General features: G+C 38.2%; 1 protein-coding gene across 6 annotated transcripts in view; it reads right to left on the bottom strand.

The window, feature by feature from the left end:
* The window catches only part of LOC106883330 (proprotein convertase subtilisin/kexin type 4), a 154347-nt gene that overhangs the window by 82677 nt on the left and 51643 nt on the right, over window positions 1-20027 (bottom strand). For all 6 annotated transcript variants that reach the window (XM_052966058.2, XM_089349802.1, XM_052966059.2 and 3 more), the window contains exon 3: window positions 8339-8443. In XM_052966058.2, the coding sequence (XP_052822018.1) occupies window positions 8339-8443 (105 nt within the window). The remainder of the gene's footprint in view (window positions 1-8338; window positions 8444-20027) is intronic.

Here is a 20027-nt window from a genome sequence, read left to right on the forward strand (position 1 = left end):
ATATATATATATACGAGGGGTGTCTGAAAAGTTTTGAGCCTAACCTAGAATCGGGGCTGCTATATAGTTGAAACAATTTTTTCTAGTAAGTACAGTCTTTTTGGAGTATTCTTGCTCATTTTTATGATTCTGATATTTTAATTTTTTTTGTTGCAGATTTTTGAATAAACAAGCTTCGAATTTACAAGGAAAATAGAGAAAACTGAGTATCGTGCTGCCACAAAGTACCTTCATTTGAAAAGCATGACTCCATCAGAAATCCATGAAGATATGGTGAGAACCTTAACAGACAATGCTCCTTCATATGCCACAGTCAAACGCGGGGTAAATGAATTCAAGCGTGGCAGGGAGAGTGTGGAAGATGATCCAAGACCAAGGAGACCTCCCAAGGACAACCTTGACCTTGCTCTTGGTATGATAATGCAAGATCGCTGAATATCATGTCATCAGATAGCCGAGAGACTGGGCATCTCAACTGAAAGAGCAGACACCATTGTGACAAAAGAACTTGGGTTCTCAAAGGTTTCTGCAAGGTGGGTCCCTTGCCTTTTGACTCCTGAACAGAAACACACCAGGTGCACTTTGTCCACGAGCAATCTGGAACTGTTTGAAGCTGATGAAGAGAATTTTCTTGCTTGTTTCATTACTATAGATGAAAGTTGGGTCCATCACTACCAGCCTGAAACCAAAGAATAATCAAAGCAGTGGAAGCACACATCAACTCCCACCCCAAAGAAGGCCAGGATCATTCCTTCAGCTGGCAAGATTATGGCATCCGTTTTTTTGGGGATTCTCAAGGTGTGTTGCTGATTGATTACCTTGAAAAGGGTCACATCATGACAGGGCTGTATTATTCTCAGCTACTGAAATGCCTCTGAGAAGCAATCAAAGAAAAAAGGCCGGGAATGCTCACCAGAGGAGTCCTTTTTCATCACGACAATGCTCCAGCCCACACCTCAGTGGTTGCCATGGCAACAATTCATGATTGTGGATACGGACTTGTTCCCCATCCACCTTATTCGCCAGACTTAGCCCCCTCTGACTCCATAAATCCCAATTTTATTTTGGTACTTATAGGAGCAACTGTCTTCAAAGACTCATATTGTCATTCAATCCTTGAAATAAGGAGTAGATAAACAGCCGACAACTGATGAAGGGTTGTTCTTTATGTGACTTGTCCTGTTTTCCATTTGTTTCTCTCATTGTTTGCGTATTTAACTCATTTGTTTCATATTTCATGTTGTTTACTGTTGGTGACATCCTGTACCCATATATATAGCTCTCTTAGTTTACAATTAAGATAATATTTACCCATAGACAAACAAGTTTTTGCAGAGTATTGGAAATCAATGCCATTCATTTACAACAATCATGATGTCAAGACAAGGCAACACAAACATACATGTATATACACAAATAATAGGCTTCTCTCAGTTTTCATCAATCATATCCAATCTCAAGGCTTACAGAGAATACATTTAATACATACAAACAATACCACATCTAGAACTCTTCAACAATGACATGCACTCTTCTGAAAGTGGTTGACATCAGGTAAGCTTTTGACTGAATTCCTTTGTATTCACTGAGTTTTAATGTCTATAAATCACACCATCATTTAACATCTGTTTTCCATGCTGGCAAGATTGTGCCAAACTATCTGCTTTGACATGGTTTCTATGGCTAGATACCTTTTCTAATGCTAACCACTTTACAGTACTTCTTTATGCAGTTGTCTTCATCTATATGCATCACATGACCATACCAGCACAGTTTTCTCTTCTTGCACACTACACCTGATACCTTTTACATCCAAATTTTTCTCTCAACACATTAAAACTTTGTCACACATGCACACTGACACTGCACATCCAGCAAAGTATGCTGACTTAATTTCTTTCAAGCCTTCACATGTTCTCTGCAGTCACAGCCCATGTTTCACCATCATTTCACGATCATTTTGCATAGCAGATTGTACAATGCTTGTGTACACACAAGTATTGTACAATCTGCCTTTCACTCTGAGAGGCTCTTGTTACTAACAAAGATAACTTGCTGAACTCTGCCCTGCCAGTTCTAATTCTAGCAACTATGCTATCAGAGCATCCTCCCCCACTGTTTATTTGGTCACCTAGGTAACAGAAACTATCTACTACCTCTAACAATCTTCTTGGAGATAGGAGAGGAGGAAATCTATTTCTTCTGTATTGTTAGTGCTCATAGTTCCTGCACATCTGCCACACACAAAGACTACTTTCTCTGTTAATTTTCCTCTGATTCCACTGCACCTCTTATGTGTCCATAGCTTGCACTGGGTACACCATTTGGAACTTCTAACTACACTTTTTCTACATATCATACAGGGCCATTTCCCTGAAGGGATTAGTAATTTTTCTGCTTTCCAACTGACTAGTACACTGGTCTTTGCTGAATTAACTGTAAGAGCCTTTAATATTATGCCTTGCTTCCACACCTGAAATTTCATTTCTAATTCTCCTATAGATTCAGCATAGAGAAGCTCCTATGGACAGCCAGTTTTAAATTCATCTAACAGCCTGGAGGATTATGATAAACAAGAAGGGGCTGAGAACTGAGCCTTGGTGAACTCCTACCTGCACACTAAATTTGTCGCTATATTCATAGCTGACCTTTACTTTACTAACAGCGTCCCTGTACATGGCTTGGATGGCTCTCACCTGCCACTCATCTAATCATAGCTTCCACAATGACTACCAAATGAGGGAGTGAGGTACAGTGTCAAAGGCTTTCTCCATTTCAACAAATGTCAAGTACAGTAGTTTATTTTTGCCAAAATGCTTCTCCTGCAGTTGCTTTACTAGGAAGGTAACACTGGTAATACTTCTCCCTGGTAGTGGAGGCGCAATGGCCTAGTGGTTAGGGCAGCAGACTCGCGTTCATAGGATCGCGGTTTCGATTTCCAGACCGGGCGTTGTGAGTGTTTATTGAGTGAAAACACCTAAAGCTCCACGAGGCTCCGGCAGGGGATGGTGGCGAACCCAGCTGTACTCTTCCACCACAACTTTCTCTCACTCTTACTTCCTGTTTCTGTTGTGCCTGTAATTCAAAGGGCCAGCCTTGTCACACTGTGTCACGCTGAATATCCCCGAGAACTACGTTAAGGGTACACGTGTCTGTGGAGTGCTCAGCCACTTGCACGTTAATTTCACGAGCAGGCTGTTCCGTTGATCGGATCAACTGGAACCCTCGACGTCGTAAGCAATGGAGTGCCAACAACAACTTCTCCCTGGCACAAAAACAATTCATCTAAGTTAACTCTCTTCCTAATTAGTTGGCCTATGACCCTTTCTGTAACATTCATGACCTGGTCCAGCTATATGATGCTTCTGTAATTACTTCCGTATAAGGCATCATTACTTTTGTAGAAGTTGACTCTGATGCTGCTACATCAGTCATTATGTATGACCCTTTTCTAGATGACCTGATTAACTGTACAGGTGACTAAGCCATAACCCACTCTACCAGATATTTTAAGCACCCCAGCAGTAATTCTGATAAGCCAGGGGCTTTCCCTGACTTCACATCTTAAATTGCCTTATCCTTCTGTTGGGTCCATAATGCAATCTCCACATAGCCTTTCATAGTGACACTTCCATACCTCTTTCTTTTCAGAGTCACTAAGTGCAAGGGTACCATCATCCATTTGAATAGATTTCTCTCTTACATCACGATTTCCTCTGATATAGTGTTTTGCAATCCAGAACACCTCATGCCGCAGAACATTGGGAAACTCCTTCCCTAGTAAAATACACCTATCACCTAGTTTCTCTTCTAGCTACCTGGTATAGTTCTCTGCTACCCCTATTCTTCCACTCCTTCCATGCCAGTTTTTTTTTGTTTTTGTTTTTAACACTTATGGCACTGTCTATTTCACTGCTCTACTACCATATTCTTGAACTTTGCACCAGTAACAAACATCAATTAAAAAATAACGCAAAGCATTATTTCTTGTATCACAATTTGCAGGTGGAGCTCCAGGGATTGAGTCAATGTCAATACTTGATTGGTACTTAATTAACACTGGAATAGTTATAGGCAAAACTGACCTTGGCAGTGTTAGAATTTAGAATTGTGAGAGATGTAACTAAATATTGTAAAGGTCATTTGTTCTAGTATTCTAGTGTTTCTCTTACACAACCGTCTTAAATATGGATTAAAAAAAACATTTTAAACAATAAAAGAAAATATCAAAAACTATTTAATCATTTGCTTTTAAGTAAACAGTTACAGTATCAGAGTTATGTTTGGTGTCTGGTGAGATAATCTGCTTTGCCTAAAGAAGTAATACAAACAAAGGTCATAGCATGACCTTGTGGTTAAACAGTTTACTTTGCGGCCAGACATTTTTGGGTTCAGTCTCACTGCATGGCATCTTACAAATGTGACTTCTACTTAAACCCAGGCCAACTAATGTCTTATGAGTGAATTTTGTAAATGGAAACTATATCACCATCATCATGGTCATCATTTTAATGTATTTTCTTTTTCCAAACTGGCATGGGTCAGATGAAATTCATTGATGCAGATCTTCTATGGCTGAATGCTCTTCCCGTTGCCAACCCTCATCTGTTTCCAAGAAAAGTAATATCTCTCCTAGTTCTTCAAACTCAAAACAACACAATGCTGGGTGGTTTTTCACAGAAGACATTGAAAACACACATCACTACTTGTGTGACAGTGCTCAATGTCAGACAAGGAGATATGAAAACACACACATGCATATCCACACACACATGCAAACATGATGGGCTTCTTTTAGTTTTCATCAACTAAATCCACTCACAAGGCCTTGGTCAACCAGGGGCTATAGTAGAATACACATGCCCAAAATACTACACAATGGGAATGAACACATACACATGTTTGTATATGTACATGTTTGTGTTTCCTTGTCTTGACGTATGTATGCTTATGGTAAACAAAGTCATAATTCATAGAAATGGTGTCATTTGTTTGCAATGTTCTGTGAAAACATGTCTAGCCACTGAACTACTCATTGTTCAAACAGAGGACAGAAAGAGCATCTAGCCATAAAAAAAACCTGTCTTGAGAATTTAGTGTGATTCATGCAAGCATGGAAAAGTGGACATTTAAATGATGATGATGATGATGATGACCATGCAGCAAAGTAAATTCAATCTTTGAGTGTGCATCTCTGTATTTGCTAAACCTGCTCACTATAGCACGTCCTTGGTTTGTAAATGTATATACGGTAATGTCCTTTATTATTATTGTATATATATATATATAACATAATGCAAATGTGTAGCTTTTTTGCGCCCTTTGTTTGCAGAAAATAAAGAAATAACAGTAATAACGTCAGTGAAAAATAAATATTAAGTAAATTGCCTTTACATATTTATCACTTAGAAAATTTTGCTTAGAAAATATTTTTCATTTTTAACCTCGTATATAGTACACACTAGAAATTTTTACCTTTAAATTTTGGGAAAAAAGTGCGGATTATACTCGAGGATTTACGGTAATCCTTAGTTCTTTAGCTTCTCTTAGTCAAGACCACCTTGCAGCACCTTCTTTGAGCTAACTGAAGTAACCCTTTAGCATTATCTGGCCCAGTGTCATTCTAAAAATAAACAAGAGCACTCAGAGAGTGCAAACCTCTGACAAGGCAACACCAACGTCCTCTCAACAATTAGCCAGAGATCATCATCATCATCATCATCGTTTAACGTCCGCTTTCCATGCTAGCATGGGTTGGACGATTTGACTGAGGACTGGTGAAACCGGATGGCAACACCAGGCTCTAGTCTGATTTGGCAGAGTTTCTACAGCTGGATGCCCTTCCTAACGCCAACCACTCAGAGAGTGTAGTGGGTGCTTTTACGTGTCACCCGCACGAAAACGGCCACACTCGAAATGGTGTCTTTTATGTGCCACCCGCACAAGCCAGTCCAGGGGCACTGGCAACGATCTCACTCGAAAATCCTACAGGAGCCAGTCAGGCGGTACTGGCAACAGCCACGCTCAAAATGGTGCATCTCATGTGCCACCCGCACAAGAACCAGTCCAGGGGCACTGGCAACGATCTTACTTGGCTTGCCGGGTCTTCTCACGCACAGCACATTTCCAAAGGTCTCGGTCAGTAGTCATCGCCTCGGTGAGGCCCAATGTACGAAGGTCTTGCCTCACCACCTCAGCCCAGGTCTTCCTGGGCCTACCTCTTCCACGGGTTCCCTCAACTGTTAGGGTGTGGCACTTTTTCACGCAGCTATCCTCCTCCATTCTCACCACATGTCCATACCAGCGCAATCGTCTCTCTTGCACGCCACAACTGATGCTTCTAATGTTCAGCTTTTCTCTCAAGATACTTACACTCTGACGGGTATTCACATTGACATTACACATCCAACGGAGCATACTGGCTTCATTCCTTGCGAGCTTACGTATGTCCTCAGCAGTTACAGCCCATGTTTCACTGCCATGTAGCATGGCTGTTCGTACGCATGCGTCATACAGTCTGCCTTTTACTCTGAGTGAGAGTCCCTTTGTCGCCAGCAGGGGTAAGAGCTCTCTAAACTTTGCCCAGGCTATTCTTATTCTAGCAGCTACACTTTCAGCGCACCCACCCCCACTACTAACTTGGTCGCCCAGATAGCGGAAGCTATCGACTACCTCTAGTTTTTCACCCTGGAATGAGATAGAAGTTGTTTCCTGTTTGTTTGCAGTCTTTATTGCACCTGAACATCTGCCACAAACAAAAACTAACTTGCTAGTTAACCTGCCTTTGATGTTGCTGCACCTCTTATGTGTCCATAGCTTGCACCGGGTACATCTTATAGAGTTACTACCTACTCCTTTTCTACATACTGAGCAGGGCCATCTACCTGAAGGGGTTTGTGTTTTATCTACCTTCCTACGTATTAGGATTTTGGTTTTAGCTAGGTTGACTCTAAGGCCCTTCAATTCTAGACCTTGCTTCCACACCTGAAACTTCTCCTCTAGTTCTGATAGTGACTCCGCAATTAGGGCAAGGTCATCAGCATAGAGGAGCTCCCAGGGGCAACCTGTCTTGAACTCCTCTGTGATTGCCTGGAGGACTATGGTAAATAAGAGGGGGCTGAGGACGGAACCTTGGTGGACCCCTACCTCTACCCGGAATTCATTGCTGTACTCATTTCCAACCCTCACCTTACTGGCAGCATCTCTGTACATGGCTCGCACAGCTCTCACTAACCATTCTTCTATCCCAAGTTTCCTCATTGACCACCAGATAAGGGATCGGGGGACCCTGTCAAAGGCTTTCTCCATGTCAACGAAAGCCAGGTACAGAGGTTTATCCTTAGCTAGGTATTTCTCCTGCAACTGTCTCACTAGAAATATGGCATCAGTAGTGCTTTTACCTGGCACGAACCCAAACTGCATCTCATCTAAATTGATTCGCTCCCTAATTAGTTGGGCTATGACCCTCTCTGTAACTTTCATAACCTGATCTAACAGCTTGATGCCTCTGTAATTATTTGTATCTAAGATTTTTAAAATGAGAATATCTGAAAAAAAACTTGACTGCTCTCACAAACTAGAATACTAAAAATGAACCTGACTGCTCTCAAAAATTAAGTAAAAAAAAAACAGTAAAAATAATCCAGAATCCTTGTCCAGTACTAGATCGATACCAAAATCTGATTAGTTTGTACTAGTCATGAAGCCAAACATCCTGGAAAGTTTCATCCGAATCCATCCAGCGGTTCTTGAGATATCTTGTCCACAGACAAACAAACGAACACAACTGAAAACAATGCCTCCGCCTTTGCTAAGGTGGAGATAACAATCACATCATCAAAACCTCTCGAGATAATGCATAATTTTGAATTAATCATGCATTATCTAAAGGAGATAATGCATAATAAATTCAAAATACTGGGAATAAATAAGAGTTACATTTGACAGAGAAATCTGAATGCTAAAGGGTTACTTGATGTTTATCTTCAAAGACTCAGTTAATTATATTGCCCTAGATTCTTGTATATAGACTGGTTCTTGTTTTAGTGACCTCAAAAGGATGTAAGCAGTCACTACAAAGTATTTTGCCTCAAGTTCTACTAAGCTTATCCTTAAAAATATCTACTGCCCTTAAGAGATAAAACAATTAGTTAAGAGAGTGAAGTTGTTAACAGTTCATAAAGGTTACAAACAAAGAAGCCAAAGTCAACAGCAGTTAAGCTAAAAGTGTATTTATGCCAAGTGAAATGGAGTCAAACAACAACTAAAATAATATTTATTATATTGTTGTTGTTGCTTGAAAAACTGAAGACAGAACTGAGAATAAGTGGTTACTCACATTTTGGTCTTTTGATAATTTTTCTAGGTGCGTGTGACTTGGTGATAAAGATCGTTTTGCTATTCCAGAATGTTCAAACAGATATTTATCTGTTAATGATCCTATCTGTAATAGGAAATACAAAATAAAACATTAACAAATAATTAAGTAAAAAGAATAAGTTAATTAATGCCAATATTAAAATAAAATTATGGAATATTTATTAATTATAATTGGGTGTACTGGGCACTTTTTACAACCTTGCTGGTGCCAACATTAAAAGCATGTAATACATTCTGTAAAACAGTTGGTATAAAGAAGGACATCCAGCTGTAGAAACCATACCAAAGCCGACACTAGAGCTTGGTACAATTCTCTGACTTGCTAGATGCTGTCAAACCGTCCACCCCATGTCACATGAGAAGACGATGATAAATGATGCTGCTGCAGATGTTGATGGTGATATTGTTGTTGTTTTTTAGTTTCAAGTCAACTCCAATCAAGCTGACCAATGATCAAAGTGTTCTGGACCTAACAATTCTACCTTAGTTACAATTTGAGAGGGATATGTCTGCTATTTCTAGTAGGTTATCACTTAGAGGGTTCCCTTCTTCCTCATAAGCTAGTTATTGCATAATTAGTGCAGTTGTTAAAGCATTGTAATACCTTCAACTATGTGGAGCATGAGTTTATAAAGAGAAAATATGGTTCTAGGCTTAATCTCACTGTGTGACACCTTGGGCAAGTGCCTTCTACTATAGCCCAGGGCTATTCAAAGCCTTGTGAGTGGATTTGGTCAATGGAAAATGAAAGAATCCAGTTGCGTGCGAATGAATATGTGCGTATGTCATTATTTTGTTTATTTCAAGATTTCTTGCCATGAGAGAAAGAACTGGTTTCTAACCTTCATTGGAATTTCAATATTAATAACAAGATATTTTTGTTTGTGCGTATGTATGTATGTATGTATGTATGTATGTATGTAAGTGCAGATTTGTATGTTTTATGTATGTATTCTCATGCATATAGTTGCATATCTAGACATGCTCATATATATTTAAATGATAAACTTCTGGAAAGTTTTACAGATTTTTACAGTTCCAGTGATGGATTGGATCTGTAGTCTTTGAATTAGCTTTCTCCTTTCTAGTTTTGAGAAGCCTAACTTCTCAATATTGGTATTTAGGCAGAGTGTTACATATCCCAGGGCCCCAATAATTACAGGTATTGAACTTGTAATATGGATAGAGTAACTGCAGATTTTTCAATAGTTCAGCATAGGTGTTCTCTTTTTCACTGATCTTCAGCTTTATGTTAACATCGGCTGAGCAGCAAATTTCTACAACTGTGCACAGTTTCTTTTCTTTATTCCAAATAATTATATCAGGTCTGTTGTGCTTACATTTTATTGAGCTCTTCACTGGTACATTGCACCAGTATTCCTTTTTATTATGAGTGGCTATGGCTTCTACCAAATTGTGGGTTCTTATTTCTTTGTTCTCAGAATTATCCTTCTGACAGACTTCATTACAGAGTGTCCTAGCTACATCATGTCTCATTAGTAGATAATACTGTGATGATATTTTCAGACAACTGCTTGCTTATGTCTGTCTGTCTGTATGTATGTATGTATGTATGTATGCATGCATGTATGTATGCATGCATGTATGCATGTATGTATGTATGCATGAATGCATGCGTGCATGCATGTATGTATGTGTTTGTCCCCCATTACCACTGGACAAACAGTGTTGGTTTGTTTACATTTCTGTAACTTAGTAGCTTGGCAAACAGAGACTGATAGAATAAGTATCATGCTTAGAAAAGAAATAAAGTATGGAGGTCAATTTGTATGACTAAACTCTTCAAGGTGGAGCTCCAGCATGGCCACAGTCTAATGACTGAAACAAGTAGAAGATAATTTAACAGTCCAACAGTAACCGACTAATTTATTGATTAGGTACCAGAAGTATGATAGGTGAGTGCTAAGAGGGAATTTGGATCATGGTACTGAGTTGCAGTTCCATCTCATTTACATGCAAGGGTTTGATAGCAGCCTCAAAAAATCCCATTTCTCTTTCTCAAGAAACTTTGATTTTCATGGCTGCCTTTGTAAACTAGTATAATATTCTGGTATACACAATCTGCAATACATAAATTATAAAAATGAAGTGTCAACAAAGAAGTTTTTAAATAGTCACTTGACCTGCTAGGGATAGCAACCAAGTGTCTTTCAAAATCACATCCAATCATATTAAAATAAGAAAGCATATGTTGGACAATGCAATAGTCTCTCACAAAAAAAAAGAAGAATAACAAACAACAAACCAGTATGATCAAGACTGGAATGCTTTTTATCACAAGTGTACTCAGTCAGGGTTGACCGTTGCTTCAGTGACATAACTATAAATATATTGTCTCTTTTATATCTGTAAGAAATCATACTACTAAAAACTATATCTCCTTAAAAAACCCACTTTTTTGTAAAAAGTGCTAACATGCTATCTTATGACTATTTTACCTTTATAGAGATGTATGTCTATGGACATGTGTGTGTGTGTGTGTGTGTGTGTGTGTGTAGGCTGAAGGTGTTGCTGTGTGGTTAAGAAGCATGCTCCCCAACAATTCGGCTTCAGGTTCAGTTCCAGCCATGACCATCCTATCTATCTAAAGGTATCTGGGACTACATTATCTGTTGTATCCTTCCATATTTAAGATAGCATGAGGTGGGATTTGAGGTAGATTTGACTGCTATTTTTGGCAAGTCAGGCTCCCTTCCTCATTGGCTATGAAAGTTTTATTTATATTTTTTAAAATCTTTTAGTCAAGAAGGAAAGCATTACTCATGGCCTTTTGCAGAATCTCAGACACTGGTGGGAAGAAGTGAGGAAGTATCCACAAAACAGGTACCGCCATGGTGTGTGGTAAAAAGCTCGCTTCCCAACCACATGGCTGCGGGTTCAGTCCCACTGTATGGCACCTTGGTCAAGTGTCTACTAATAGCCTCAGGCTGACCAAAGCTCCATGAGTGGATTTGGTTGACAGAAAGTGAAAGATACCCAGAAGCCCATTATATATATATATATGCATGTATCTATGTATGTGTGGCTTTGTGTCTGTGTGTGTCCCCTTATCACCGCTTGATTAATGGTGTTGGTGTACTTATGTCCCTATATATTAGCAGTTTAGTAAAAGTGACCGATAGAATAAGTACTAGGCTCAAAAAAAAAAAAATTTAATAAATCCTGGGGGGGGGGGGTCAATTTGTTTGACTAAAACCACTCAAGGCAGGTTCCAGCATGACCACAGTCAAATGACTGACAGAAGTAAAAGAATAAAAAACAGAATGGACTGTTAAAAGGTACTTGAGATGCCAGGTGATGGTGTTGTACTATACAATAGATTAAATCTACTACTCAAGATTTAACAGAGTGTAGAACATCATCATCATCATCATTTAATGTCCATTGTCCATGCTGAAATGGGTTGGACGGTTTGACCCGGGCTGGTAAGCTGAGGGGCTGCACCAGACTCCAGTCTGATTTAGCATAGTTTCTACGGCTGGATGCCCTTCCTAACACCAACCACTTTGATGGGTCTTCTCAAGTACAGCATATTGCCAAAGATCTCAGTCATCTGTCATTGCTTCCGTGAGGTCCAAAGCTTGAAAGGTGCTTTTTACGTGACACCAGCACCAGCCACATTGCCTCTGTGAGGCCCGACACCCAAAAGGTGCTTTTTACATGACAATGGCATTGGCCGCATTGCCTCTGTGAGGCCCAATGCTTGAAAGGTATTTTTTACAACTTTGAAACAAAAAAAGAAAATAAAAAGCCTTGTGAGTGGATTTGGTAGACAGAAACTGAAAGAAGCCCGTCGTATATGTATATATATATATGTATATGTGTGTGTGTGTGTATATGTTTGTGTGTGTTTATGTTTGTGTGTTTGTGTTTGTACCCCCAACTTCGCTTGACAACTGATGCTGGTGTGTTTACATCCCCGTAACTTAGCGGTTCGGCAAAAAGAGACTGATAGAATAAGTGCTAGGCTTCCAAAGAATAAGTCCTGGGGTCGATTTGCTCGACTAAAGGCGGTGCCCCAGCATGGCCACAGTCAAATGACTGAAACAAGTAAAAGAGTAAAAGAGTAAAAGACAGAGTAAGAGTATGATTATATACTTTATTTTTTCCCTATCCCATGATTACCCAATACACACACTCATTCTTCTTCCTTTTTTCTTACCCTCTCAATTTTACACATGCACAAACACACAATGAAATAGGAAAATAGAAAAAAAACAAAGTTTCTTTTTTCTACCTTTCCTGAATGTCAAAGTTGACATGACTGAAACAACTGTGTGTGACATGAATGATATTTTCACCTGTATGCATAGCTTGATACTTTCAAGTTAACTTCAAGGGAATTAGGAGGTTATTTAATTAGAAATGTCATGTAGGCAACAGTAGTGTTAGTGCATGTGTGCAATTGGTGCATGGATAGGTTGAAATGAGCTGTTGCTTAAGTCAATTATTTTTGAGACGTCTCCAAAATTATTTATAACTGAAAGAAAAGAGGCAGGGCTTTTGTAAAGGTGGCTATAAATGAACAGAATAGGAAGCATGAGTAGGGATATAAATGTGTAGGTGTTCATATGCATATATGTATTATTGTATAAGTGTACATGCCTGCATATATGAGCATGGGAGTGTGTGTATCTAAATAAAGAGTGGGAAAGAGAGGAAACAAAATGCATGTCTCTATGTGAAAATAGAGAGCAAGCAAAGAAGAAAATAAATGTATGTGAGAGTGTGTATGTATATATGTGCATATAAATCTGTGCTTATATGTGTGCATCTGTGTATGTATGTATGTATTTAAAGGATGACAATCAAACAGAGGTGCAGACAAAAGCCAAATATTTTTAATGGAGGGCAGGTTGTTATTGTTGGAAAATCAAAATGTAATTTTATTATGACATATCAGAAGTAGGTAACTTAGTGTTATAGCAACAGTTGTACATAGCTCCAGAAGCAGTTTCAAACACTGTCATAAAACAAAATACTACATCAGTTTTGTAGCACACCTGGCAAAACACACACACACACAAAGGTTAGCCTACTGATATCATGTGTTCTGCTTGAACAGAGCCATTCCATTTCACTACAGTTCAAAACAGTGTAATTTATAAATTCAAGTTTAACCAAACATATTATAAACAATCACAGAGCAATAATTTATAAGTGTGGCTACATGGTAAGAAGTTTTCTTCCCAATCACATGGTTCCATGTTCAGTTTCACTGCATGACAGGTGCCTTAGGCAAGTGTCTTCTACTATAGCCCCAGGTCAACAAAAGCCATGTGAGTGTATTTGATAGAGAGAAAGTGAAGAAGCCCATTGTATATATATATATATATATATATATATATATATATATAAACAATTGCAGCGTGGAAGGTGTTTATAAGCCATTTAAAATAACACACAAAATCCGTTGGATTCACTTCAACATTTAAATTTAATTTGTCAAAATATTTTTGTCGCTTTGAGACCGTGACCTGTTCACTGACAAAATTCTGTGCTGCACAGAATTTTGTCAGTGAACAGGTCGCGGTCTCAAAGCGACGAAAATATTTTGACAAATTAAATTTAAATGTTGAAGTGAATCTAACGGATTTTGTGTGTTATTTTAAATGGCTTATAAACACCTTCCACGCTGCAATTGTTTTCGTTCCAGCACACGATCTCAGATCAGGTCACTTGCTATGCAAGTGCATCTCCGCTATATATATATATATATATATATATATATATATATATTGTTTAATGAACACAGTATATATATTTTATGAAGCTACAAACAGTTTCAAGGGGAAAGTACACCAATTGGAATATCTTTTTTTGATCTTCCTTTCATGGAACAGTACACTGTATGTATGAATGTATGTATGTGTGTGTGTTTGTATTTGTTTCTCCCTACCACTTCACAACTGGTGTTGGTTTATTTCCATCCCTGTAACCTAACAGTTAAGCAGAAAGAGACAGATAGCATAAGTATCAGGTTTTGAAAGTAAAATTGTACTGGGGATGATTTGTTCGATTAAACTCTTTGAGGTGGTGCCCCAGCATTGCTGCAACTTAATGACTAAAGCACATAAAAGATAAAAGATATATATATAATGTACTGTTCCATGAAGGTTAAGATCAACAAAAAAAGTACTCCATCTGGTGATGGATAAATATTATTCAATAGACACAATACATGTTTTTATGTGCTACTAATAGTTTCATGTTGAGAAATATCTTAAGCATATTCATCAAGCACAAACCACATATCATCATCATTTAACATCCGTTGTCCATGCTGGCATGGGTTGGATGGTTTGACCAGGGCTGGCAAGCTGAATCAGACTCCAGTTTGATTTGGCATGGTTTCTGAAGCTGGATGCCCTTCCTAACACCAACCATTTTACAGAATGTACTGGGTGCTTTTATGTGGCACTGCACGGGCACTTTTACATGTTGCTGCATGGCTGCTTTTATATGGCACCGTCATGAATGCTTTACACCACCAGAAGTGTGTGTGTGTGTATATATATATATATATATATATATATATATATATATATATATATATATACACAGGGGTTGGACAAAATTATGGAAACACCTTAAAATTTCAAACAAATTTATTTTAATATGGCGTAGGACCACCTTTGGCAGTAATTATAGTTTGAATTCTACAAGGTACAGACTCGTACAAAGTTTGAAGTGTTTCCAAAGAAATTTTTGTCTATTCTTTAGCTAAAACAGTCTCCAGTTCTTGTAGTGACGACGGTGGACAATATTGACTCCTTACTTGTTTTTCTAAAATGCACCATAAATGTTCAATATATAATTCAGGCAATATTACATAAGGTAATAGGCACATACAGTTAGTGCTCAGGTTAGACTTGCTGCCTAATGAAGATTGGCTATAGGCAGTGTTGTGACTGAACAGGTACAAGTAAAATATAATAAAGAATATAAACAGGCAAACATCTGGTAACGGTTCAAATTATGACATTTATATATTTAAACATGAGTAAAGAATCGTTACAGCTGTAGAGATCACAAGAGGTTGATAAAGGATCAATTGAGGAATATACAAATATATATATATATACTAGACATAAGTTTCATAAACTACAAAATACAAATATCTACACTACCACACTTGAAATGTACCTTTTATAATACTTTATCTCGATTTTAATGTACGTGAAGGTATTTAGAATACCCAAACTTATTTCTGTAAATGTGCTAAGCACTGATGCTGATCATAGTTTAATTCATAAATGTAGGAGTGCAGTAAATGCAGTAAAAATAAGGGGATCAGTGGGGCCCCATTTAAACAGCCCTTCAGAAATTTATGATACTCACTGGGAGTTCATGGTATGAAATTCATTGTCATTGCTCTGATTTGGTCACCAATGCCATGTACTTAGTTTAAAATGCAGTAAAAATAGTGGGGTTCAGTGGGCTCCAATTAGGTGGGCCTTAAAAAAATAGACCCCTTTAGGACATTCCCTGAGATTAGAGTAGTTGCCGGTTTGAGTTTTGTTGCCCTTGCATCAATGGTCTAGGAGGAGTTAGTGAACATAAAAATGTAATGGACAGAGAAATATCACTCAAATTTATAAGATATATATATATGATGATGATATCATCATTATCCTTTAATGTCCGTTGTCCATGCTGGTATGGGTTGGACGGTTTGACCAGGGCTGGGATGCTGGAAGGCTGCACTAGACACCAGTCTGTTCTGGTATGGTTTCTACAGCTGGATGCTCTTCCTAATGCCAACCACTCCGAAAGTGTAATGGGTGCTTATACATGCCACCATGCCACCAGCATGGGTGCCATTTGCATGACACTGGTATCTGCCATGACTGCAGTTTTACTTGGCTTGATGAGTCTTCTTCTAAAGCATGGCATAATGCCAAATGGACTTGGTCATTGCCTCCATGAGACCCAACACTCGAAGCACGGCATAATGCCAAATGGTCTCGGTCCTTGCCTCCTTGAGGCCCCCAGCACACACACACACACACACACACATACACGCACTTTTCATGTATTCTTTCTGTAGAAGAGTGGATGCTCAAAATGTTGAATACTTTGTCTAATAATCCTGAATGTACATCCTATTTGTTTCTGTACCTTGTCTTCGTGTTTTTTTCTATTTTTGTACCATATATGCACACACACACACACACACATTAGTGAATGACAAGGGAAGGGGAATTGTCATCAACTTAGTATTGCAATGCCGAAGAAAGATCATTAAAAGTACATATATACAAACATATTCAATCATACATACATATATTCTTTGTCCGATAACCTAGAATACATGCCCAAAGAAGTTGCATGACTCTACCGAAACGTCTCATCAGATGAAAGGATGAGCCTATATGAGCAGAAGACTATACATGGATATCTGTATATCTATAAAAGGCAGGATGTGTGTGTGTGTGTGTGTGTCCGTGAATGTAATTTATGCACGTCTACAAATTAGCACGCACATCACTCCAATTTTAGGATATTTGTCACGATCCTAGCTGGGTTTTTGTCAACTTATTTTCCCTGAGGCATCCGCGGATAGTGGTAAAAATCGATTTTCAACCATAACTTTTATCAATTTTGAAGTTTGATAACATGAGTTAAGTCCCCTTCTTGCCATAAGGAAGTGAAAGAGAGCGTGTGTGTGTGTGTGTGGGCATGTGAGGGAGAGAGAGAGAATTTTTGTGTGGATGTATGTGTGTGAGGGAGAGAGAGTTTGACAGCGTCTGACAAAACAAAAAATGTAAAGAGAAAGTGTGCGGGAGAGAGAGAGAGAGAGAGAGTGAGAGTGTCTAACAAAAAAAAAAATGTGAAGAGAAAGTGTGTGAGGGAGAGAGATATAAACACGAGATATATGTGTTTGCAATCAAGGAACAGGCAATATCAACCAAGCACCTAATGCACAAAAGGAACAGAGATGCAGGAAAAGCAGTAAAATGTGACAACCAATGCAGACTTTATAGAGTTAACACTGAAGATATTAATCCACATCATAAGCAGTTGTCTGAAAATGTCATCACGGTATTGTTTACCGATAAGACATGATGTAGCTAGGGCACTCTATAATGAAATCCATTGGAAGGATAACCCCCAAGGCCAAAGAAATAAGAACTCACAGTATGGTAGAAGCCATAGCCACTCATAATAAAAAAAGAGTACTGGTAGAATGTCCCAATGAAGACCTCAATAAAATGTAAGTACAACAGACTTGATATAATTATTTGGGATAGAGAAGAGAAACTGTGCACAGTTGTGGAAATTAGCGGCCCAGTGGATGTTAACATAAAGCTAAAGATCAGTGAAAAAGAAAACACCTACGCTGAACCATTGAAAAATCTGCAGGTATTCTATCCAGATTACAAGTTCAGGCTTATACCTGTAATTATTGGGGCCCTGGGATACGTAACACACTGCCTACATACCAATCTTGAGAAATTAGGCTTCTCAAAACCAGAAAGGAGAAAGCTAATTCATAGACTACAGATCCAATCCATCACTGGAACTGTAAAAATCTGTAAAACTTTCCAGAAGGTTAGCATTTATATACATATGAGCATGTCTAGATATACAACCATATGCATGAGAATAAATGCATAAAGCAAAACATACAAATCTGCACATATACATACATACATACAAACAAAAATACCCTGTTGTTGATGTTGAAATTCCAATGAAGGAGCCTTGGATCTAGGTCAGAAACCAGCCCTTTCTCTATTGGTAAGAAACTGAACAATGACATACATACGCATGTATACATATAACAGTTGATCTTTTATTCAAAACTTCAAAGTTTGAAAAGCTAATGGACAATTCTTGAAAGTGCTCAGAAAGTTTTAAAAGAAGGGTGTGATAAAAATGTATAATGATAAAATTGTACATTTCTAGAATGATATTGTAGGGTAGGTGTGAGAGGCTGGACCAGGTTAGTTTGAACCTAAAACAGGTGGAATATTTGGGCCTGATATGGCCAGCTTAAATGCTAAAATCTATGTATGTGTGAGAGAGGGTAATTTTAATGCTTAAACAATTGATCATGAAATTATTAAAGCTTCTGTTCATCAGATTCCAGACATAATCAGCATACATGATTAAGAAGAAATACAACCATTCTCTCCAAATACATTTTGTTTTGAGGGTATTTTGGGTCAGAATTAAATTGTTTCGTATCTTTGTCATTTACAGTCAAGATCTTTGCACAGTATATTTTTTAAATCCATTTACAGCTCAGTGATAAAGTATTGATGTTATGATAGCTGCATTGAAGTTGTATTAATTTTTTCCTATTAGATTTAACTACTGAAACACCTAGATTATCAATAGTCAATAGTAGCTAACCAGAGTGATGCTTTTATTTACTACCTTTACAACAATAGCCTAAAGCCAAACACATGCATGACTCATATCTCTATTAAACTGGCTCCCTTACTCACTCTTTGTTTGTTTGTTTGTTTCTCTCTCTCTCTCAACTTATCCATCTTCTTTCTTTCTCTGTTTGTTACACTTTGCAAACTCATGTAAACAAGCCATGAACAGCTATATTTGTTTGTTGTATTTCCTCACTTGTAATTACAAGGTAATAAATAGGTTACAATGTGTAATAAAATTTTACTTTTTGGTCTTTGATCAGTAAGCATTATTTCTATCTAGAAATCAAAAGAAATTACTACTGTTTCCTTCAAACTTAGTTTTTGTGACCTGGACATCAATGTTTCGGAACTGACCTACTTTCCATTACATTTCAGACAAAGTAAGCACTGAGTTGCTGAAGCAGAAATATTGTTCTAACAAATATTCTGCTCAATACCACGTATTTGCTTGTCACTTGCTTGACCTTAACCACTTGAACATGTCTCTTAGTGGCTGACAATATGTGCATCTCTGATCATGAGCAGGAGTAGTGGGAGAACATCAAAGTAAGCCAGAAGACTGCATTAAGCTATACAGTTTGCTTGTATATGGTTGCAGCACCTGGATGCCCTTCCTAACACCAACTACTTCATATATGTAAAAACACATACATGCATAAGCATATATATATACACAGACATATGCACACATACATTTGTTCACACTCATCACAACTCTTGTGCTGATGCCTTAAGGAAACGCAATGAATAGATTCTGAAAAGTGGTTAGTTTTGGGAAGGTCCACTGAGCTGTTGAAACCACGCCAAGTATAGCACAAGATCCAAAAAGCCTTGGCCCTCACTTGCAAGTGAGTATGACCTGGGAGCACACCATGCTTTTGCTAATTGGTTTTAGGTTTACGTATTTGCTAAGCTTCTTAACCCAGCAGATCATCAAGGCAGTGATGGATGGAAAGAGGGCTGCACCAGTACTAAGCTTGTATGCATATTCAGCTGAGTAAACAGGAGCAGCATGAATTGAAGTAACTTGCTCAAGGACATAATGTATTATCCAAACCAGAAATTGAACCCACAACCTTATGTTAGTGAGCCCAACATGTTGACGACTAAGGCATGTGCCTTTGAGATACATACATTATACCATAGCAATCAAGTCAAATTTTTCACACCAAAATTAACAACCAAAAAAGGCAGGTTGACTTAAACACCAAGATGATTTTGGAAGACTGAAAC

Source organism: Octopus bimaculoides, chromosome 3 (assembly GCF_046866305.1).
Source record: "Octopus bimaculoides isolate indiv1 chromosome 3, ASM4686630v1, whole genome shotgun sequence".
Classification (NCBI taxonomy): domain Eukaryota; kingdom Metazoa; phylum Mollusca; class Cephalopoda; order Octopoda; family Octopodidae; genus Octopus; species Octopus bimaculoides.